The sequence below is a fragment of the Coenobita brevimanus genome, chromosome 102 (assembly GCF_032717465.1).
Source record: "Coenobita brevimanus isolate Jiangsu-jjx chromosome 102, ASM3271746v2, whole genome shotgun sequence".
Lineage (NCBI taxonomy): Eukaryota > Metazoa > Arthropoda > Malacostraca > Decapoda > Coenobitidae > Coenobita > Coenobita brevimanus.
Genome location: NC_137055.1, coordinates 4,726,494 through 4,750,662, shown reverse-complemented (window position 1 = coordinate 4,750,662; position 24,169 = coordinate 4,726,494). Strand labels below are relative to the sequence as shown.

The following is a 24,169-nucleotide window of genomic DNA, read 5'->3' as shown; positions in this document are numbered from 1 at the left end:
ACTCAAAATCTGTGCTTAAATGTAAACTAATCCTGTGGGTAGTATTCACAATTACAAGTATTATTTCTATGGCATTTCATTCGCAAATTTATAATAAGAGATAAGAGGAAAGTCTTAAATCTGAAAGTCAGAGTAAACTTTCTAAAAAAAAAAAAAAAAAAAAAAAAAAAAAAAAAAAGCCATTCTATATTGAAATTTTTCGCTTTATAACTGTCACGATTAGGACTGAAGAATGCCCAGGTGAGGATCGAAAAATGTAGCTTCCTCTGATGGGTTAGGTCCCATGAGGTTTGTTATGTGATATGACCTTAAACAGCGCTTCGAAAAGTATCTGTGTTAGGACCGCAGTATGCCAAGGGAAGCCAGGATTCTGATGGTTTGAACAGTGAGTGAATTGAAGTGTGGCTCATTCATTTGGGTAAACTCTGGGTAGTATCTCACTGAAGTAATTCTTTTCAAGCCCTCTGAAAGACTGGTTGATGATGATGATGATGATGATAGGGCCACATGATACATCTTTGTTTCTCGGAATGGTAAGGTTCGATAATTTTGAAGATCAGAGCCAAGTTCTAATTATCGGTGTCTCTTTCTCTTATAATTGGTCCGTTATATTGATAGGCTATGTTTTAACTCCACATTTTCCTTGGTATAAGGCTGCTATGGTTGAAATGGACAGATTATTGAATATTGTGATTTAATGATTGGCGACTGAAATGAAGGTTAGTACCATGCGAACCAAACCATAAGACATCGGAAAAACATCCTTTGAAATATAATACGAGTGAAAGTCCGCCAATAAATTTTTAATCAGTAGTTATAATGAAGTTCTACGTGCAGCTAATATCAATCTACCATTACAAACGGGCAGACTCCATCCGAGTATGACGTGTGCTGGGGAGCAAGGCTGGGCCACCGAAGTTTGACACAGTTAGGGGTATATGACCAGAATATTCCCCTTAATAACATATGATGATAAAAAATTATCTGCCTTTATTTGCTTTGTGAGTGAGTTGGAGGGGGAGAGGAGGAGGAGGAGACTAAGGATTACAAAAAGGATGGGGTGGAAAGATATATGAGAAAGGAGGGTGTGAGTTGGAATGAGGGCGGCCAAATAGAATGAGGGCGGCCAAATGGCAGAGGACAAGTTGACGTGGAGGAAATTTGTTTGTGGCCATCCCTTGCAGCAGTGGTTCCCAAAGCCATGGTGGCGCCCCAAGTGAGGGTTGCAGGAATACTCCTGAGGGTCGCGTTATAGTTTGAAAATATATATATATATATATATATATATATATATATATATATATATATATATATATATATATATATATAAACAAATAAAAAAAATATAAAAATACAAAATAATGCAAATATATTTACATCACAATTTTGGAATAAAAAGCATCATTAAAACTCTGGAACAGGAAATTAGCTGTGTGTCCATTGCGTTTTATCTGATAAATTTTACTGGATAAAACTAAATGAAGAAACACTGAAATTACTTCCGCCCTGAGGGTCGCCAGGCCCCAAAAATTCTGTATTCCGGGTCGCGGCCAAAAAAGTTTGGGAAACACTGCCTTACGGGATTAGGGCGTCTGGCAATAGACTATTTATGGACTGAACCTAAGTGTGGCACTCTGACCACTGTACTACCTGGCACTGCTCTACTCGGTTTGCTTTCACCTGGGAGAAATGTGCCACTCCCATAACTAGCATAATATTGTTGTGGTTGCAAAAAAATCAGTGAGCCTTAATTATGAGGCAGGAATAAGTGTCCTGGGTTACTAGTCAAATCAACCCTCCCACCCAGCAACAAACAGACACTGAGCTGAAAGGTGCTTGGGATGTTTAAATACGCTTAATATGAACGCTTACCTTTAAAATACTGGTGCCGGGAGCAGCGTGGGCGTTGATGTTGGCCTGGTACTCCTTCAACGTGAACACTGGCGCGTTGTCGTTGGCGTCCATGACCGTGGTACGCACTTCCACGAAGCTGGCCCTCCCACCCTGCTCAGTGGCGGACAGCTTGAGTGTGTGGAGGGGGACAGTCTCGCGGTCCAAGGGGGTCGCAGTGTATAAGTTACCTAGAAGCACCACATGGTTCATCCTTCTATTCATCATCTCTGTCCTGTGATAACTTCTTTTCTCATTCTTTTTTTTTTTTTTTTTTGTAGAAATAAACTATTTTTATTCAATTTAAGAAATACCTCATGTACTGCAGTAAAGAGATTAACCCCTTCATTGTAGGAAGGCTTTCTCAGCATGTATAAAATTGAGAGGCAATGAGAATACACTAAATTAAGAAGCCTTCACAATGAAAGTTAATAAGTTATTCATTTTAATCATAAATTTACCGTTAAAAAATTTGGTGTTGGAACTTTAACTGTGACGCTCTCATAAGGAAACTGTACACCTTTGAAGATGAGGGACTCCGTGTGTCTTAAAGTGGTAGGTACCCATGAAAAATAAAATCACTGTTCTGATAAGAAATTTAGCGACTCCACCACCCAGCGCTGATGGTGCAAGCAGCTTCATACCTCCTATGGCACAGGAAGGAAAAAAAAGCTTACTTGAGATTTCGTTTCCCCTTGAATGTGCATCATAAGAGAAAAGCAAATGGCCAAGGTCTTAAACTGCTTACCCAGAATAAGCATTGGAAACTTGATTATGGTAGCGATGACAATGATGAGAATCTGAATTGGGAGGCAAAAACAAATTAGAATATTAAAGACAAAAATATTGGGAAAATGTAAAAATACATTAAAATATGATATGCAAATTAAAGGGAACGCTATAAAAATCCATCCATCCATCATCCAATCCTATGTTGCTCCATGAGGAGCATAGGAGCCCGGGGCTAGGCAAATTGGTCCTGACATTTAAGATGAGAGTGAACACCATAAAAAGGACCTGGAATGTTAATGGTAAATAAAAAATAACACAATGTAAAGTAGAATATTCGAGGCAACTTCATTAGAATAACCTAAAAATACACTGCAACATAAAAGGAAAATATATACGAAACAATATACAGTATAAATAAATTGAAGTATTAAAGACAAATCTAGAGAAAAATGCAAAAATAAACTAGAATATTAGAGGCAAAACATAAGGAAACAATGTAAAAATAAATTAGAATGTTAAAGGCAAAGTTGAAATAAATTAGTATTAAATAATATAGAATATTACAGACAAGTTTATAGGAAGCAATATAACAATACCTTCCTTGTCAATGGTGAAGGCAGTTTCCGAGCTCTGGTAGAGGATCTGGTAACTGAGCGCCGTCAAGCCATGAGCATGGAGGTCGTGAGCCCCCAGACTGAGCACCAACTCACCGGGCTCAGTGTTCTCCTCCACCTGTGCTTCGTACTGATGCTGGCTGAACCTGGGCAAGAATTGATCAAGGATCCTAACCAACTTACTGGTTAAACAAGTCTCAGCTTAAGTATTAACACAGATGATTTTTTCGCTTTTCCCTATTTAATAATTCTGCCTAATTTGACTGTGAATTTCTTAACAATTACCTTTAATCACAGAGCGCTTTATTTTTCTTATTTTTCCACTCTGATATTCACTCTAATTTGACTGAAGCTTTCAGAAACTGTAATACCTGCATGAGTGAAGTCCAACGTAAACACAAGAAATATAATACACAATTCAGCTCTTAACAGAGTTTATAAATGTGGATTCTGGTCATGCTAAGAGATTTGGGAAATATACCAGTCTTAGATCATATCTCAGCCTTTGACGGAAGCAGCCTAGGTATATATATATATATATATATATATATATATATATATATATATATATATATATATATATATATCCAAGGCCACTCCAGCACTAAAATTACACTTACAAGCGCTTCTCATCCTACATACAATCTCTACTAGACAGCCTAAGCCACTTGGTAGAGATACATTGGCTGTATCGTCCCCACTTCGGTCGGGATAGGCCGGTCCTGCAGTGGACACACAAACGGCTGATGAGATGAGATGATATATATATATATATATATATATATATATATATATATATATATATATTTATTTATATAATATGTGTGTGTGTGTGTTCTTACCTAATTGTTCTTACCTAATTGTATCTTTACAGGAATGAGTCAAGCTCGTACTGTTCCGTGTCTTAAACCATATTTATCGTACATATCCTTAAATTTGTGAATTGTTTTGGCACACACTATTTCATTCGGTAGTGCATTCCATTGATCAATTGCTCTGTTTGGGAAACTGAATTTCCTTACGTCTTTATCACCTCTCTTCTTATGCAGTTTTTTGCAGTGTCCTCTTGCTGATGCTTCCACATATGTTAAGTAATCATTTATGTCTATTTTCTCCTTCCCTGATATGCATTTATATAGCATTATCATGTCACCTCATTTCTTTCTCTCCTGTAGTGTTGGTAGATGCAGTTTATTTAGTCTTTCTTCGTAGCTTAGATCCCTTAAGCTTGGTACCCATCTTGTAGCGGCCCTTTGAGCTTTTTTTTTTTTTGTCTATGTGTTTTTTGAGATGAGGACTCCAGACTAATGATGCATACTCCAGGGCTAATCTGATGAATGATGTTATTATCCTTCTTAGCATGTCTTCATTTATGTATGTGAATGCTATTCTCATATTTGCAAGCAGTGTGTACATGTTCCGTACCTTCTCACTGACGTGGTCAGCCGGAGATAGTCTGTTATTAATAATCACATCTAGGTCCTTCTCTCTTTCTGATGTCTGTAGGGTTTTATTTCCTAACGTATAATCCCAATCAGGTCTTTCTCCACTTTTACCAAACTTGATTACATGACACTTGCCCACACTGAATTCCATTTGCCATGTATTACTCCATTCATGACGTTTATTTAATTCTTCCTGTAGCTCTTTACAAAAGTCTGTGTTAGTAATTCTCCTTTGTATTTTTGCATCATCTGCAAACATATTTAGATAGCTTTCATTTCCAGTGTTACTATCTACATCATTTATATGCACTAAAAACATGATTGGTGCCAGCACTGAGCTCTGTGGTACTCCACTAGTCACTTCTTTCCATGATGAGTAATTTCCCCTTAGTACTGGTCTCATTTCTCTTTTTATGAGAAAATCTTGAATCCAACAAAACAGTTTGCCTCGCATTCCTCCTTGATGGTACAGTTTCCATAAAAGTCTTTGGTGTGGTACTGTGTCAAATGCTTTCTTGAATTCTAAATAGATACTGTCCACCCATCCTTCTCTTTCCTGTATTGTGTCTGTTACTCTGTCATAGTAGCTCAAAAGATTAGTAACACATGATTTTCCTTTTCTGAAACCAAACTGTCTTTCTGTTATCATATTGTGTTCTTCTAGATGATTTACCCAAGCTTTTCTTATAAGCTTTTCTAATACCTTGCTTACAACACTGGTCAGTGATACTGGTCGGAAATTGAGAGGATTTTGTCAGTTTCCTTTCTTGAATAAGGGGACAATGTTTGCTTTCTTCCAAATATCAGGTAGTTTACCTTGACTCAAGGATTTCTTGAAAGTTAAAAATAATGGTTTACTTAACTCCTTTGCACATTCTCGTAGCACCAAACATGAAATTTCATCAGGACCATTTGCTTTTCCTCTGTCTAATTTACTTAACTCCTCCTGTATTACTTTTTCTAATATTTGTATATCTGGTAGTATGCGTGGACATGCATGTTCCAAATAGTCCTTCTCAGAATGTTTTTCTTCTGTAAAAACTAATTGGAAATTCTTATTTAGTGCTTCACAAATATCCTTCTCTTGTGTATAGGTGATTCCCTCGTCCGTAATGGATTGTATTTTATCTTTTACTTTGGTTTTGCTTCTGATGTAGCTGTAAAATAGCTTCGGTTGATCACTACTTTTATTTATGATATCCTCCTCAAACTTTTGGCCTTCCCTCCTTATTCTTGTATAATCGTTTCTTGCCTGTTTGTAATTATTATATGCCCTTTCACTATTGTGTCTTCTGTATCTATTCCACAACAAATCTCTTCTTTCTTTTGATTTTTTACATTCTGTATTGAACCATTTCTTTATTTTCTTTTCTGCTTCTTTGTGCTGTGGGATGTACTTCTGGACTCCTATTTCATAAAATTCACAGAATTTTTTATATACAGCATTTAAATCTTGTCCTCTAAGCTCCTTTTCCCAATCAATTTCTAAGAAGTACTTCTTTAGGTCATGATAATTTCCCTTTTTATAGTTTAGGCTCTTTTTGTAACTTTCATTGCTGTTAACTATGTCATATGCTATCCTAAAGTTGCAATTTAGTACTGCATGGTGGCTTTTGCCGAATGGAGGGTGATATATTAAACTGTGTGTGTGTGTGTGTGTGTGTGTGTGTGTGTGTGTGTGTGTGTGTGTGTGTGTGTGTGTGTGTGTGTGTGTGTGTGTGTGTGTGTGTGTGTGTGTGTGTGTGTGTGTGTGTGTGTGTGTGTGTGTGTGTGTGTGTGTGAATCGATAGATAGACAGACAGATACACAAGAGAAAGCTTGTTTGTTTGTCAGTCTGTCCGCAGAGAAGATCGAGTGGGATGCACACAGAACTCACTAAACAGGTCTGATGGGTGTAACTCTTTACGTCGAATTTAGATGTATACATTACAGTTGCTAAAGTGGCACCCCTGATGGCCATGATAAGAGCTAACTGGAAATAATCAAGTCACTATGGTGGAAACATCGTAGCCAATTACCATATATTATTTTTTTTTACCTACCTTGGTTACATGGTTACCACCCACTGTTGTAAATGGTTTCCTGACTTACAGGAAACCATTTAGAATGTTGAGTGGTAACCATTTAACCAACCCACAGGTGTTCCCTACGTGGCAACAAGTGGGTTCGCAGAGGGTTAGTGCCCCTCCCTATAAAAACACTAACTCAAGGACAAACAGCCACCCCTTATGGGATTATGGCGTCTAGCTGTAGCCAGACATATAAATCATTATTAGTGACAATGGGTCTGATGGATTTACGGGTTAGTGGAGTGGGCAGCATTGGTGCATGGGTGGATAATGGAAAAACAGGTTCATAGTAAGAAAAGGACCATGGTTAATATATCCTTAGGGAGGTATGCTCAAGGAGGAACATAAAACAGGTAAAATGGGACCCGGGAAGCCTTTTTCTCTCAAAGGGGAATTGGCCATCCAGGGTCCCAGGCAATGCTGGTGTGCATGATCATAAGGTTTTACCATGGCAATGCCGAATACCTCTGCCAGTTAACTACAAAGTGATGTTACCTGGGAGCGTGTTGGTTGGAGGGGAGAACAGCAACGTGAAGGTCAGTGAAGGCAGCATGGACACCATCACTGACCGACATGTTCAGGTTGAGGGACGCCATGTTACGCAGCTTGTGAGGGGACGTCACTGTTACCACACCTGCACAGTCACACAGTTACTTCACAGGGATTAACGTTAGTCTTTACTTTGGCTATCTAAGTGTTACATGTTAACACATATAAATACTATGTTCTATTACTTTTGCTGATTAGCAATGTAATTATTACTTGGAAGAAAGGAAATATTTTTCGTACTGCATGATATCACAGCCATATCTTAGATCTAGACAGACTGTGCGCCTAACCTGTGAGTGGACCGACCGTGAAGATGTCGCCAGGGTCCCCAGAGTGGATGGCGTACATCAGAGACGTGATTTGGCCAGCGTCAGGGTCATGGGCGGTCATGGTGGTGACGACGTGACCTGGGTGAGCCTCGGCGGACACACGACACGAGTAGCTGTCCTGCCGCCACGCGGGAGGGTTGTCGTTGAAATCTGCCACTGAAACACACCCAACTGTGACACGGAGGCTCGTGTGTTGAAAATTTCACCTGCTATTAAAAAACTTACAAATAATTTTTATTTTGGGGTGGGGGCAGAAAACCATTTTTGTTGCCATCAGTGACAACGTTCGGGACCACAGATAATATGAACTCATAAATATAATCATATATATATTATTTATAAAGCAAATAACACAACTTTTTTGTTATACTGTACCATGCCGTACCAAAATTTATACATTTTAAAATCCATCTAAAATCTGTAGGGAGTTTATTTGCACCTAATTCCTTAATACTCTTGCCTTTATTGTTCAGCAGTCAGTTCAACTCTCAAGGAATCTCGCCAGTCCTCCTCAGTGTTTATAAACAGGATGGGTATTGTACTCAGTCACAGTCAACTCTCTTCTACAGACACTAATATAATAAAGTACTAAAGATATTAAATGCTTCCTATTTTCCTTGTGAATAGATAGACAGACATTTAGATACATACATAGACAGACAAACAGATAGATAGATAGATGTGTATGTACTGTATGTATGTACCGGTACGAGTATGTATGGATGGATGGATGGATGTACGTATGTAAGTATGTATGCTTGCACGCGTAAGTAATTTCATAAGGGATACAGTATTGTGATGAGGGCCATGTATTGGTCTATGTTTAATGTGTGTGCTGAGGATCCTGCTGTGGTACAAATGGGGAAGCCATAACTCACCAGTGATAATAACACTGGCAGTAGCCGAGAGATGTGGCTGACCAGCATCAGTAGCTACCACCACCAGGCTCATCTGTGGTTGTGCTTCTGCGTCCAGTTTTCCTGCCACTCTGACCTCGCCGTCCCTCCGCACCTCGAAAGAGTCACAGTCAACCTCACAATGGTACTGAATCTGCCCACCCAGTCCAGTGTCTACATCTGAGGCCGACACCTGCACGAGCATAGGAAGCACCGTAAGACTCCCTGAGATATGTCACCATGACCAGTTGAAAAATACATCACATGCTTAAAGGAACGAAAGGAAAACCCTCAATTATTGCCGACATATGTGATGAAGATAATGTTCTGGCTTCCTCATATCTTTACTGACTACAGTCTGTAATTGGGAATGCTGCATAATCATACATTATCAACCATAATCGGTCCATACCTAACCACCTAAAGTTAAGGGCTTCCCATCCACTTGACGATTTAAAGTTTAAGTATATGCTCTGAAGTCTGGATGTTCAGGTATGGCCAGAGGAAGCTAAATACTTTGGTTTCAAGGAAGCGGAAGCTAAATAAGACACGGTTAGAGAACTGATCATACTCGTACTTCAGGACAACTAACACAAGCTCATCTCACGTTACAATCCCTAGAGGTCATTCCCTAGCCACTTATTTTCTCCCATGGGTCTGTTTTTCACATGGGCCCTTTTTTTTTTTATGCCAGAGGCTTTTCTTCTCTTATGTACCCAATTTCCCCCCTGGATCTGTTTTCCTCCAAGGACCTATTTCCCCATGGGACCACTTTCACCAGATGGACCTATTTCCCCCGTGGGTCAATTAATCCCAGAGGACAAAATTTCCCCAAAGCTCAATTTCTCCAAAGACGTACGTTCCATATAAGGACCTGTCTCTCCCCCGAACCTATTTTTTTGAGACCTGTTTTCCCTATGGAACGACTTTCGCCATAGATGCATTTCCTCCCCATGGACCTACTTTTCTCCAATGAGGAAACATCAGTCCCCACATGGACCTGCTATATCCACTGGATCTATGTTTCAATTTCAGCCAATTTCCCCGTAGGACATAATCCCCTTGAACCTATTTTCCTACATGGATCTAGTCCAACCATGGACCTGTTTACTCTGTGGACCTACTTCCCAAAGAATCCATTTCCCCCTGTCCACCTACCCACCCACTCATCATTCCACATCCCTGCCCACTTCATTTAGTGATCCTATTCCTGTCCTGTTCTCTGGGAAGCCACACTTCAACCCACGCATTCACAAAGTCCAACCAGTCTAGTCTGACCACTCACCCACAAAGCCCACCCACCTAACCACCTTGCCCTCTCACTCACCCCACCCTCCCAGCCCACCCATTCACCCGCCCCACCCCAAAAACCCAACAAACCATCCATCTCACCCACCAAATACATTCACCCACCAATCCTATCCCACCCCACCCCACCCTTCCTCCTCCACCCACTCCACCTGTCCACCCACCTACCCCACACATCCGTCCACCAATCAACCTACCAAGTTCCACCTGCAAGATAACTTGCAAGTGTACACATACACACAGAGAGAAGTACAGTTGCTTTTATAGTACAGATATGAACAAAACAAGATTTAGTTACGTAGTTTACAAAAGTCGTCTGTGAATTCAGTAAGGGTGCAGATGTAACTGAAATTAAATTATCAGGAACTACTAAAGTTTTGTGAAATAATTTAAAACTCACCTGGAGCACCACCTGCCCCCGTGTCGCTGCCTCTGACACCTCGCCTCTGAAGATATGTTGTGTAAAAATTGGTGGGTTGTCGTTGATGTCCACAACGGTGATAGTAACCTCAGCGTCAGTGCTACTGCCAGTGGAAGGGTCCCTTGCTCTCACTGTTACATTGTGGCTATGTGCTACCTCATAATCCAACAGGGCGTCCGTTTTCACCACACCTGCCACGAAATTGCATTCATGGCCTTAGAATTGTCAAAAGGTACAGGAGAGGGAAATCAGGCAGAGGAAGGACGCTTCCTCGCGGTGGCACTGGTACGACCAAGTGGCTCCATAACCGGTTATAAAATTGTTCCCCAACTCTCTCAAGCCTCTGACAGAAGAATAGTGGACTGCAGGAGAAGGACAACTTCAGCATGCAGTCCACAGGGTTCAGGTTCAGATGAGTTTGTGTTTGCAACTACAGCCACTGTTGACAGTTTGGGGCTTCCTTACATTTCCGCCATATCATACTTTGCAGCATTTGGCGAGTATACAACGTGTCTGGCTTTTTATTTCCGTTAATGATGGCACTCTGAAATGTATAATGCAGGATAATCAGATCCAATTATCATAAGCATTCCATATATGACTATCATTCGGGGCTTGCAATGCTCTTTATCATCTGAATAATAATAAGATGTCCGCCAATCCCTTCTGCCATACGACATACATATTGCTACACCACCAACACCTCTGAAAATAAAGTATAATCATTTCTTCGCACGGCAGAGAAATTCATGCATCTCATTACCAAGGAAAATGTAGTAGGAATGTACAGCCATCTTAGTCAGGTTGATGAATAAATGATAATATACTTCCCTTGTATTTCGTGAGACTGTGTGCGTAAGGTATGATGGGAAAATCTGGGCCTTCGTTTTATCTACGAAAAGATAATTTCTGTACGAGTAACAGACATATAATGTGGATGCATAGGTGTTATTGGGACAAGTAGTCCTAATGAAGCACTAATACAGATACCTGCCAATCACACATCAAAAATAAAACAAATAATTAAAAAAATATTGATACACTTCGGTAAACAATTATTTAGTTGCTCCTTCTGAAAATTTTCTCAGTGTGACAGAAAGTTATTGTTTAATCAAGGCACTGAATTTTCAGATACACTAGACATTTAATATATCAGTGAGGAAAGGAAAGACATATTTTGTGTCATGCCCCCGACTCATGCACGAAAACTCCACAAGCCCCAGGGTTGGGGACTATTCTGTTGGACTCTCTCTCTCTCTCTCTCTCTCTCTCTCTCTCTCTCTCTCTCTCTCTCTCTCTCTCTCTCAATCATCGTAGCTGATGCTCCTTTGTAACAAAATGGTGACGTGTGTGTGTGTGTGTGTGTGTGTGTGTGTGTGTGTGTGTGTGTGTGTGTGTGTGTGTGTGTGTGTGTGTGTGTGTGTGTGTGTGTGTGTGTGTGTGTAGAATATTATGCTCTACTTGTGACCGATTCAAAGTAGTACTGCGTAAAACCTGACGAGATGAATCTATACAGAGACCATCTTCAGAGACTACGAGTATTAAGAGAATATAAGGACTTAAATATACGGCTTCAGCTCTTTCCTTGTTTCTCTCCTATCCATAATAATCAATAATATCCTAAGTTGATGACAACGTGGAAGCAGCAGTGAGTACATGCAAAAGCACTTCCTACCTGAGTTGAAGTCAATAGAAAAGAGATGATCAGTGCCGCTGTCCACAACAGTGTAGATGACGGGCCGTCCCCCAGAGCTGGCTGCCTCTACCCTGACCACTGGGGTGCCTTCGGGTGCGTCTTCGGCCACACTCGCCTCATAACGTGCTGAGCTAAACAGGGGCCCGTCAGCTGCCACTACTCTGTTTGGGAAAATGGAATAGTTAGTTAGTTTGGTGGAGGTGACAGTAAAGCAGTTAAAGAGAGCAACTGTTATCCGAAACAATACACAGCCAATCCCAACCTGGAGTAGGGAACATGTTAATGATTTACGTACTGTTATGATTGACGCTGATTATTTCACAATTCACCGACGTGTCATAAAACACCCCTGCTATTCAATACATCCATTCTGAATGAGACAGTCATAAAAGACATTCACTATGGACGATAAGTATTAGCACCGAAGTGGTGGCATGTGAAAGTGTGTGATATGCAGATTTTTTTTAGTATAGAAAATGAATGGAGGAAGCAAAACAAAGAAAAAAAATAAGACCATGTGCCTAAAGGCATCATCCATTCATAAAATATTTATAACAACTGGATTTAAATTGAAGTGGATTAAATGTTTGTGGGAAGCAACTCCAGAAAGTGAATTCCAGACAGTAGTAGTTCTGGGGATAAATGAATTTTGATAAGCAGAGGTTCTGCATTGCGGGGGAAAGAGTGAGTTCATGGGCGCTCCCAGCTGCCAGAGTATTGCGAGAGAATATGTGAAGGGAAGGCACAACTGAAGCCAGTTCGTCAGACCACTTACGGTAAAAATATCGATAAAATAAAGCTAAGGGAGCAACATCTCTACGTACAGATAATGGAGGAAGGTCCTACGTAATGGCAGGAGTATTGATTAATCTAATGGCTTTATTTTGAATTTTGTCCACCTGCCTCAATGCAACCGCTCCACATCCACTCCACAGTGGTGAACAATATTCGATCTGAGAACGCACATGACTTCTGTATATTGTGGCCATCTGCTCGTCAGTAATGAATTCACGAACTCTGTACTTAAGTCCCAATTGTTTAGAAGCATTTTTAGCAAGGGATTTAATATAAACTGCCCAGCTTAGGTTGGGGTTTAAAGTATCTATCTATCTATCTATTGCCAGACGCCTCATCCCGTTTGGGGTGGCCACAAACAAATCGCCTCCAAGTCGCCCTGTCCCCCGTCATTTCACTGCCCTGCTCCCAACTCGCACCCCCCTCTCTCATATACCTCTCCACCCCATCCCTCCATCTCATCCTCGGCCTCCCCCTCCCTCTTCCCCCCTCCACCTCACTCACATACACTCTCTTCGTCAGTCTTTCACCCTCCATCCTCTCCACAAGGCCAAACCACCTCAGTGTGTTCCTCATAACGCTTCCTATCACATCCACATCCACACCACAACGCTCCTTTAAAGTAACACCTAGGTTTAGAGTAACACCTAGGATATCAACTGTAGTGGATATGGGAATACTGACATCATTTAAAATTATGTGAGAGTCTGAGGGATTCTTTCTGTTGGAGAAATTAATGTATTTAGTTTTCTGAACATTAAATGAGACCAGATTTGTTTGTCCCCACTGATTAATTTTAGAAAGGTCTTGCTTCAGAGAAATTGCTGTGTTTATTTGGGAATTTATAATATCAAATTGTGTAAAGGAGGTACTGAATGTGAAAGAACCATGAAGGGTCGAGTCATCAGCATAAGAGTGTATTGGGTTGCGAGTGACAGATTGGAGGTCATTTATATGAATGAGAAAGAGGGTTGGGGCCAAAACTGATCCCTGAGGTACGCCAGTATTTATGGAATGAAAAAGGGGTACTATGGTTTCGATGGCATGCTGGCTGCTCTGTTGACTGCGATGCCACTTCTTCAAGATTGTAGGCAGGATACCTCATTCACCGGATATCCTTGCTAATATAATTTGTGGAACTTTACACAACCAGTAAACCTATGGCAAAAACGAAGGCATGCGATTTTTCTAGGTGTAAGTTCCCCTTTGGCCCAGGCCCCCAAATGTTGTCCATCATTTTTTGTGGATGCCCTACTTCAGTAACAAGGCAAACTTTTGATTTGCAATTTTCCATAAGTATTAAGCCCGTGACCAACTGACTGTCAAGGCTCTAACTTAATTAATACCCGTCATTCCTCTCCACCCCCGTCCTTTCGGTCATGATCGTGCCAACTATTATTGAAGGTTTTCGGTCCCCATCTTCCAACACAGCGTCACAGATGCATGCAGTACCTCAATGAGCAGACTACCTTTTATTGTATGCCCTGGCAAGCAAGCAAGCAAGCGCGCGCGCGCACACACACACACACACACACACACACACACACACACACACACACACACACACACACACTAAACAGTAATTCTTCTGTATACGTTCCGACTACCCTAATAATGAAACTGTTACACAAAAATACTAAAACTATACATATTTACAACCACTAAAATAATTATCTACACACAGTAAAAGAGTTACAGAGCGGATCAATTTTTCCTCAAGAAAGCCATTAATGCTTAACCATACCAGGATCATCACCCAAGACGTTTGAAAAGGGTGAAAAGAATGTGCACCGCAACAGTGTATAAGCGCAGCACGTTCACAATTATATCTCCGACAACGAGACGACAGATAGCTAGTTCTGCATCGCAGGTGTCCCGGTACAGCTGAAATTTGTATTCCATTACGTCATGACAGCTATGAATGTAGTGTTGATCCTCAGCTGAACTAACTCTTTTCCATGCCTGGTAATCGCCCAGTCGCCAAGGAACAGTGTACAGAATGATAAACTAAGTTCGATTCACAGACTTTCCCACAGAAGAGCGATTGACTGCTTTCAAAGGGAGAGATTGGACTGTAGATTACGAGAACGCCCGAAGTTTCCTCGAGTTCCACAGCTGACTTGCAAGCCAGTCAACCTGCTCATCGCATTTGAGCCAGCAATGTCCAAAATATTCATTTAGCGTGAAGTATTTGTTGGATGAATGTAATTATATGAACGATACAGCCATAGATCTCCCTGGAAGCAGTTGTACGTGCAGTTAATTACAGAAGGGCTGAGTTAGAGTTCGAAAAGTTTACAGATGAGTCGTAATGGGAATTTAGAGGATGGGGCTGTATGTCTAGTTGGCTTAAGAGATTGATGCATTTTGCAGAGCACACCTTAATAATCCTACTGTATATCAAACATACATTATACAAAAGGAAATAAGGCGAGATGGAAAATATGTTGCTAAAGAAGAAGCGCTAGGAAGTTTCATATATCAACGAGACTATGGCCAATAATCTATGGCCAAAAACTTTTGCCGTAAACACACAGGAAGAGAGAGAAAGTCTGCCAGCAACGACCAGCTATGGGCCAGGTGGGTGTAATAGTGACTACGAGCCACAGTTCTACCCAATCTGATCTGGCACCCTCCTCCTCGCAGACACCCATCAGCATCTGCTGTCCGAAACTGACATCATGACATAAAGGTAGCTAACCATTTTTAAAGTTTGCTTCAAATCTACAAATAAAACTGGTTACAGTTATAAATAATTATAGACTGAGCACAACAATTAGCCTCGTCAGTTCGGAGACGTTCTTTGTAGTTTATTCTTGAGTCAAACAGAGGGTGCCATTCACAGTACTATAGCCCCCTAGTAGATCTGTTAATGAGGGGTATTTTTAAATCCTCTGGCTCAGAAAATCCCTTCTAAGTTGAGTAAAAATCGTCTGGAAATGGCTAGAATAAACGCAAAGACGATATGAAAGTGAGGGGCTTGAGGTATAATGTTGGTATATGACAAAATATTTGCCATGACGTGTCAGTCTGGTGGTAGGTGTTTTATGATAACACGTCTGGTTTCCATCGCAGCTACCACCAGATGCAATTATTCACATAATAATGTATCACATGAGCCTAATTATTAATAATGATAACACTATCCCTCTTACAGAATGGACAACTCTTACTCTATTTTATTCCAGCTAATGCCAAGCGATTACATTCAGCTTACCCTCTCTCGATCGGGGCAACTTTACTTCTCTATTGCAGTTAACGCCAGACGATTTTATTCAAATAAGAGTGAATCATAAGAATCTGTGTGGTAAGTATAAATGGTACTAACCCATATTACACTCTTCGAAGTGTAGTCTAAAGACCCAAGGTTTTGGATACGAGTACAGTTGACCTGTACAAATCAGGGTAGATGACCAGCCTGATCCCTTTAATGACATTACGTAATCAATGAACTTGGTGTAATGCCTTAGGTATAGAAGTGAAGTGAGGTGATCAGGCTTTATTAATTTAACTTTGGCTGTGTCTTCGTCGCCTTAGGAAGCTTAGTTTGGTTGGATTCCTTTTACCTGACGTAACCTGGCAGCTCCCACAACCCGCACACTATGTCGTGGATGTTTGAAATTCCATGAGCCCTGAGTTATTAGGTATGAAACAGAGTTTCCTTGCTTATTTTAGTCAGTTTCTTTTCACCTGACAGAACTGGGTCACTCCCACAACTTGACTACTTTGCTGCGGTTGCTTGAAATTTGAGAAGCCTTAGTCATGAGATGCCAATGTGATGTTTCTTGTTTACTATAGTCGGTTTGACTTCATTTGAAGAAACTGAATCACTTTCACAACTTGAACACTTAAAACGTGTTTGCATGAAATCTGATGAGCATTATTTATGATTCAGAAGTAGTTTTTCTCGGACAGTTTCTCTCTCTCTCTCTCTCTCTCTCTCTCTCTCTCTCTCTCTCTCTCTCTCTTGGCTGAACTCGGCCACTCCCATAACTTGATTTTTATGATGTGGCTGCATGAAATTTGATGATCCTTAGTTATAACGTAAGAAGTGCTTTCCTTGGCTGTTAGTAAAATCGGCCCACCTGTCACATAAATTTTGCACTCAATCAAGCGGAAAAGGAGTTTGATATCTTGGTCAGGTTAGAAAAATACCATCACTGCAACTCTTCCTTAGCTATTTCATTTAATTAATTTGGTTGTTGATAAGAGGGGGAGGGGGTGCTTCCCAGACGACAAGACAAGAGACGTAGTCGATGTAATTAAGGTTTTTAGATGAACTTATGCTGTTATTTGTTACAGTATCTGTTCATGTGATTACCATAGACGAGGTCTGGTTATGCTATTTGATACAATCAAATGTGTGTGTGTGTGTGTGTGTGTGTGTGTGTGTGTGTGTGTGTGTGTGTGTGTGTGTGTGTGTGTGTGTGTGTGTGTGTGTGTGTGTGTGTGTGTGTGTGTGTGTGTCTGTCTGTCTGTCTGTCTGTCTGTCTGTCTGTCTGTCTGTGTGATTAACTGTACGTCATGTGTATTATGGGAACGAGGTGGAACTGACCTCTCCGTCTCTGGCTTTGGTTATTATGTAGTTTTTCCAAAGTCTTTGTTTTACCTCTGGCCAGGGAAGTTACAGTACCAACATACTGCTGATCGTCTGTACGTCTGAGGTTTACTCAGTGATCAGCCCTGTCTGTAAGACGGACGATTATAAGGGAAAGATGGTGTACTTCAAAAACAAACCACAGGAGACATGTCTGTTGGTCTTAGTCCCGCCACACTGCATTCCCACCGCTCTGCATTCCCACTGTTCCGCATTCCTACCACACCACATTCTCACCGCACTGCATTCCCACCGCACTGCATTCCCACAGCACTGCACTCCCATTGCTCCACATTCCCACCACACTGCATACCCACCGCACTGCATTCTCACTGCACTGCATTCCACCACACTGTATTTCCACTGCACTGCATCCCCGCCGCACTCCATTCCTACAGCACTGCATTCCCACTGCACTACATATTTGCCACACCCCATTCCCACCACACTGCATCCTTGCCACACCCCATTCCCACCACATTGCATCCTTGCCAGATCCCATTCCCATCACACTGCATCCTTGCCACACCTCATTCCCACCACACTGCATCCTTGCCGAACTACATTCCCACCACACTGCATCCTTACCACACCCCATTCCCAACACACTGCATCCTTGCCACACTCAATTCCCACCACATTGCATTCTTGTCACGCTGCATTCCCACCGCACTGCATTCTTGCCACACCGCATTCCCACCGCACTGCATATACCCGCTGCATCACATTCCAACTGCACTGCTTTCCCTCTGCACTACATTCATATTGCACTGCATTCCCATCGCATCGCATTCCCATTGCACCGCATTCCCATCTCACTACATTCCCGCCACACCGCATTGTCTTACATTAACAAGGTTTTTTTTTTTTTTTTTTATGCGAGGAAGAAGGAACCAAAGGCCATGGCCCGCAGTAACAGTTCCCTCCAAGAGAAAAACAAAATACAATAGAAAGCCAAATTCAAGATCCGATCATTTGGAGATGCCTGGACACACTGCGTTTGAAAGACTGGAGATCATAGGCAGCAGGAAATACAGATAGAGGGAGACAGTTCCAGAGCTGACCTGTTGCATAAATGAAAGACTGGGAGTAACGGTTAACTCTTGCATTAGAGAGCTGGACAGAAAAGGGATGAGAGTTTGCTGCCAGACGGGTGCTACGCACCCGTCGTAGAGGTGGAGGAATGCAAGCAGACAGTTCAGAGGAGCAGTGAGCATTAAAGTAGCGATAGAAAAGAGATAAAGATGCAACAGTGCGGCGAAGAGACAGAGGTTGAAGAGAGTCAGTAAGAGGAGGAGAGTTAATGAGACGAAAAGCCTTTGACTCCACCCTATTGAGAAGAGCTGTATGTGGGGAGCCTCCCCACACATGAGAGTTGTACTCCACACAGGGGCGGATAAAACCTCTGTATAGAGTCAACAATTGTGCAGGGGTAAAGAAAGAGCAGAGTCGGCTTAGCACACCCAATCTCTTGGAAGCAGATTTTACAAGAGATGTAATATGGTCTTTCCAAGATAAGTCCTGAGTAAATGAAACCCCAAGCATGTTCAAGGATGATGCAGGATTAAGCTGAATATTATTAAACATTAATGGGTATACCTGTGGAAGATTTTGTCGGGTTGATAGGTGTAAGAACTGAGTCTTAGATGCATTAAAGACAACCATATTATTTTTACCCCAGTCAGCGATACAAGCCAAGTCAGACATTAGGTGTGCCATAGCCTCATCCCTTGTTTCTTGAAGTAACTGTTGAGATGGGCGTTGCGGGAACCGAATGGAAAGGTGAAGGGTGGAGTCATCAGCGTATGAGTGGATAGGGTTAGATGTACAGCTTAGAAGATCATTGATGAATAAAAGGAAGAGAGTTGGTGATAGGACAGAGCCCTGAGGAACACCACTGTTGATAGATCTAGGAGAAGAACGATGGCCGTCTACAACAGCGGCTATAGAACGACCAGAAAGGAAGCTAGCGATGAAGGCACAGATAGAAGGATAGAAACCGTAGGAGAGCAGTTTGGAAATTAAAGATTTATGCCAGACTCGATCGAAAGCCTTTGAGATGTCAAGTGCAATGGCAAAGCTTTCGCCAAAGTCCCGAAAGGAGGATGACCAGGAGTCTGAAAGGTAGGTAAGAAGATCGCCAGTGGAGCGTCCCTGACGGAACCCATACTGACGATCGGAAAGAAGGTTGTGATAGGAAAGATGCCTTAAAATTTTTCTATTAAGAATTGACTCGAAAACTTTTGAAATACAGGACGTTAAAGCAATTGGACGATAGTTGGAGGGTTGGGAGTGGTCACCCTTCTTTGGGACTGGCTGAATGAGAGCAAACTTCCAGCAAGAAGGAAAGGTACAAGTTGACAGACAAAGGCGAAAGAGTTTGCCTAGGCAGGGTGTAAGCACAGAAGCACAGTTCTTGAGAACAACAGGAGGGACCCCATCAGGCCCATATGCCTTGTTAGTACTGAGGCCAGTGATGGCAGAAAATACATCAACTGAAGAAATTTTAATGTCAGCCATGAGGAAGTCAGAGGGGAGAAGTGATGGAGGAACAGCACCGGAATCGTCTAAGGTGGAATTGGAGGAGAAAGTTTGTGCGAAGAGATCTGCTTTATCAGTAGAAGAAATAGCTACAGAACCATCAGAGTAGAAAAGAGGAGGGAAGGATGATGAGGTAAAGTTGTTAGAAAGATTTTTGGCAAGGTGCCAGAAGGAGCGGGAAGAATTCGAGATGGAGAGTTGAGAGCATTTAGTATGGATGAAATTATTTTTAGTAGAGCAAAGAACAGACTTAGCACGATTCCGGGCAGAAACGTAAAGATGATGTGATTCAGGGGTGGGTTGGCTCCGGTACCTTTTGTAGGCCTTCTCCTTGTTGCGGACAGCATTAGAACAAGCGTGATTAAACCAAGGCTTTCTTGCGTTAGTCAAAGGATATGAGAAGGGAATGTATGCTTCCATGCCCGAGTGAATAACCTCTGTAATGCGCAAGGCACACTCAGATGGCTCACGGCCATGGAAGCAATAATCATTCCAGGGAAAATCAAAGAAGTACTGCCTGAGGGCCTCCCAGTTCGCGGCTCCAAAATGCCACAGACGACGTTTCCCTGGAGGGTCCACAGGCCGTACCGGAGTGATAGGACAGGTTAAGGTAATAAGGTTGTGATCGGAGGAGCCCAACGGAGAGAAAAGATTAACAGAGTAAGCAGAAGGATTAGTTGTGAGGAAGAGGTCAAGTATGTTGGAGCTCTCTCCAAGGCGGTCAGGGATACGGGTAGGGTGCTGTACAAGCTGCTCTAGGTCATTAAGGATAGAAAAGATGTAGGCTTGTTCACCAGGTGGATCCGTGAAAGGAGAGGAGAGCCAAAGGTGGTGGTGAACATTGAAATCTCCAAGAATGGAGATTTCAGAGAAAGGAGAAATGGACAGAATGTGTTCCATCGTAGAAGTAAGATAGTCGAAGAATTTTTGATAGTCAGTAGAATTAGGGGATAAGTAAACAGCACAGATATATTTAGTCAGAGAATGACAGGGAAGCCGAAGCCAGAGTGTGGAGAATTCAGAAGAATCAAGTTCAGGAACACGAGAGCAAGATAAGTCGTTGCGTATGTATACACAACAGCCACCTTTGGCTTTGAAATGAGTATAGAGAAAGTAGGAGGATACAGAAAAGGGTTTGCTGTCGGTTGCCTCAGACAGCTGAGTCTCCGTCAGAAAAAGAAGATGAGGTTTAGAGGAGGAGAGGTGGTGCTCAACAGAGCGAAAGTTAGATGAAAGGCCGCGAATGTTGCAGAAATGAAGAAGAAGAGAGTCAGACAGTGGTTCCAGGCACCTCGAGTCGTCACCGGGAGAGGGGCAGATGGCGGGGGCATTTATGGTCCCCCCCCCCTGGGGACTCCGAGGCTTGATTAGTGGACGCCATTTTCGTTGATTTTTGAATAGGAAGTGTAGTGTGTACTGTGCATGTAGTTTGGTGAAGATAGTTAGAGAAATTTGTACTGGAGAGCATGCTGGCCTACTCTCTGTGTAAATGACACACTGAAAAAGTTCAGCAAAGGGAGATGGTCAGGAACTAGTCCTGAGGGCTGATGAAACGGGAGCTCCAGCACTCCCTGTCATCAGCTTTCCATCCACCCATCTACTTCTTTAGAAGTTTATTCCTGCATATTTCACGGCCATATTCTCTGCATCTTAGGAGATATAGGCTGACAGGAAAAAGACACAAAACAAGATAAAAGAGAAGAGTAAGGCGTGGTAAGCAATATACATCGCTAAGGAGAACGTGCATGAAAACCTCCAAACCAACGAAAATACAACCCGTGGAGTCTTAACCCGCTTTGGACATGAGAAATATTCACTACTTTCATTCTTGCTACCACCAGACGATTTCATTCTGCTGATAATTTGCTCCTCCTAGTGTAAGGGTTAAAAATTGTCCAGTAAACTTTCAGCGCGTGAGAAACTCCAGCTTACATTCTTCTTTCCACCCGTATACTGTATATATATATATATATATATATGCGCAGAAACTTCACTTCACCGTGAAGATATGTATGCAAACTAACCACAGGAGAAATGAAAGGAGCGACAGTGAGTACTTTCGTATATTACATCTTCAGACAGAGTGTCTGAAGATGTAATAATACGAAAGTACTCACTGTCGCTCCTTTCATTTCTCCATACTTTTATATACATATATATATATATATATATATATATATATATATATTGTTACATAGCCTATGATTTCATCATCCTTTGTATAATTCTAATATACAGTATGCTGCATGTTTGATCACGATTCGCCTCGTGGCTTCCATAGTGACCAAGCTTCCGTGTTCTACCTCACTCCCCACATCTCCTCCCTTATAGTAGAGTAAGTCGTTCTTTCTGTTGTTTAGAGCAGGAGTGTCAACTCTTTGTCCCCTATGACTTCATTTGTGAGTCCTTCTTACAAGTTGTATCAAGCTCTGCCGGCCCCTATATAATGAGCTCAGTCTCTGCATTATTGCCACTTAGATCTACTCCTCATTTTGTTCACATCTCTGTCCTCCTCTGTACAGTTGTTATTATTTTTGTGAGCGCTCAGGAAGTCTCCAACCATCTAGCTGCTGTGTAATTTGAGTATAAGTGTTATTACATTTTTTTCTTGTACTGTATAGCATAAGGTGTTAATTCGTAGGCCTGGTAAGGTTTTTGTGATTCATGTGGAGTTTTTGATGTCAGCCATTGTTAATAATAATTTGTATCTGCAATAATATATCTTGCATTAACTGAGCATTATCCGGTTTTCTCATTTTATCAGGGCTGACTTAGATAAATTCACTCTTGCTAATTTCGTATTCATAGAGGTTATTGCCGTTAACCATATATTTAACCTGTTTTTTGCCATTACATTATCCTTATGAGTCCTGAATGTTTAGTTGTTAGTTTGAGCATTAAACTTTAACTTGTAATTTTACCTAACTCTTTTGCTTTGAACTTGGAACTTTGCGGGACAGTAGTGATTTTTAGTACTCTCACTTGAAGTGTTCATTATCTCTCTCTGTTCCGTAACATAAACTTTGCGACCTCGCCAGAATTTTCAGGATATTATCATAAGGATATTGCTTGATATTTTGTGATTGTGATTTATTCATGACGTCTACTATTACTACTCTTGATGAAGCCAAAGATTTTTTGTCAAATGTGCAAACAGTGTGTGATGTAGAAAACAGAACAAAGAATGAACTTAAGCTTGTTGCTCAACAATTGGGAATTGCTGTTCGCTCTCATCAGTCTAAAGATCAAGTTGTTGACATGATTAATAAAAGCTTGTTTAATGTAACTCCTCAAGATGAGCAAACGCAGATTAAAATAGCTAAGTTACAGCTAGCCCTGCAGGAGGCTCGTGCTAAGGAGGCTGAGTTTCAGGCCCGTGCTAAGGAAGCTGAGTTTCAGGCAAATGCTAAGGAGGCTGAGTTTCAGGCAAATGCTAAGGAGGCTGAGTTTCAGGCAAATGCTAAGGAGGCACAGGCACAGGCTCAGGCACAAATTGAACTAGCTAGGATTCAGGCAGACCATGAGTATCGCATGAAACAAGGTGGAACTGGATCATCTAGCTCTGATGATTTTGATGTGGCTAAAAATGTTAAACTCGTCCCTCCTTTTAATGAATCTGATTTAACAAAGTATTTTCAGTTGTTTGAGAGGGTAGCTACAGGTTTTAATTGGCCCAAAATGTATTGGCCAGTACTCCTTCAAACTGTTCTCACCGGTAAAGCTCAAGTAACTTATGCATCTTTGCCTCAGGATCAATCTGATAATTATGATGTAGTTAAGAGCTTGATTCTTAAGGCCTATGAGCTTGTTCCTGAAGCCTATAGAGTAAAATTTAGGACAACTTATAAGCAAGATAAGCAATCCCATGTTGAGTATGCAAAAATCAAAGAAGATCTGTAAGAGCAGTGGTTAAATTCTAAGAATGTAAACTCTGATTTTGATAAATTTAAGCAGATGATTTTGCTAGAGGACTTCAAAAGGTGTATTAATAAAGATGTAAGCCTATATCTTGATGAGAAAAGAATAGATAATTTGTCTGATGCTGCAGTTTTATCTGATGAATATGTTCTCACTCACAAGAGATATTCTAAAGAAAAAAGGAAAGCTGAGAGTAAGTACGTTGCCTCTACTCAGAGTACAGGTAACAGGAAAGAGAATAAAGATGATGTTTCTCAGGAAGTAAATACCAGCACCACCTCTATATTTCAGAAAAGTAAATGTACTTATTGTAGTAAGCTTGGTCATTCTACGGAGAAATGTTTCAGGAGACAGCGTGATGTGAACAAA

The 24,169-nt window shown here is 41.4% G+C and overlaps 1 protein-coding gene across 1 annotated transcript in view; it reads right to left on the bottom strand.

Moving 5' to 3' along the window:
* The window catches only part of LOC145415347 (fat-like cadherin-related tumor suppressor homolog), a 394,573-nt gene that overhangs the window by 108,094 nt on the left and 262,310 nt on the right, over positions 1-24,169 (bottom strand). The window contains exons 18-24 of the mRNA XM_080284623.1: positions 11,929-12,110; positions 10,233-10,444; positions 8,507-8,717; positions 7,590-7,784; positions 7,246-7,384; positions 3,219-3,382; positions 1,873-2,081 (exon numbers count right to left, since the gene is read on the bottom strand). Of these exons, the coding sequence (XP_080140749.1) occupies positions 1,873-2,081; positions 3,219-3,382; positions 7,246-7,384; positions 7,590-7,784; positions 8,507-8,717; positions 10,233-10,444; positions 11,929-12,110 (1,312 nt within the window). The remainder of the gene's footprint in view (positions 1-1,872; positions 2,082-3,218; positions 3,383-7,245; positions 7,385-7,589; positions 7,785-8,506; positions 8,718-10,232; positions 10,445-11,928; positions 12,111-24,169) is intronic.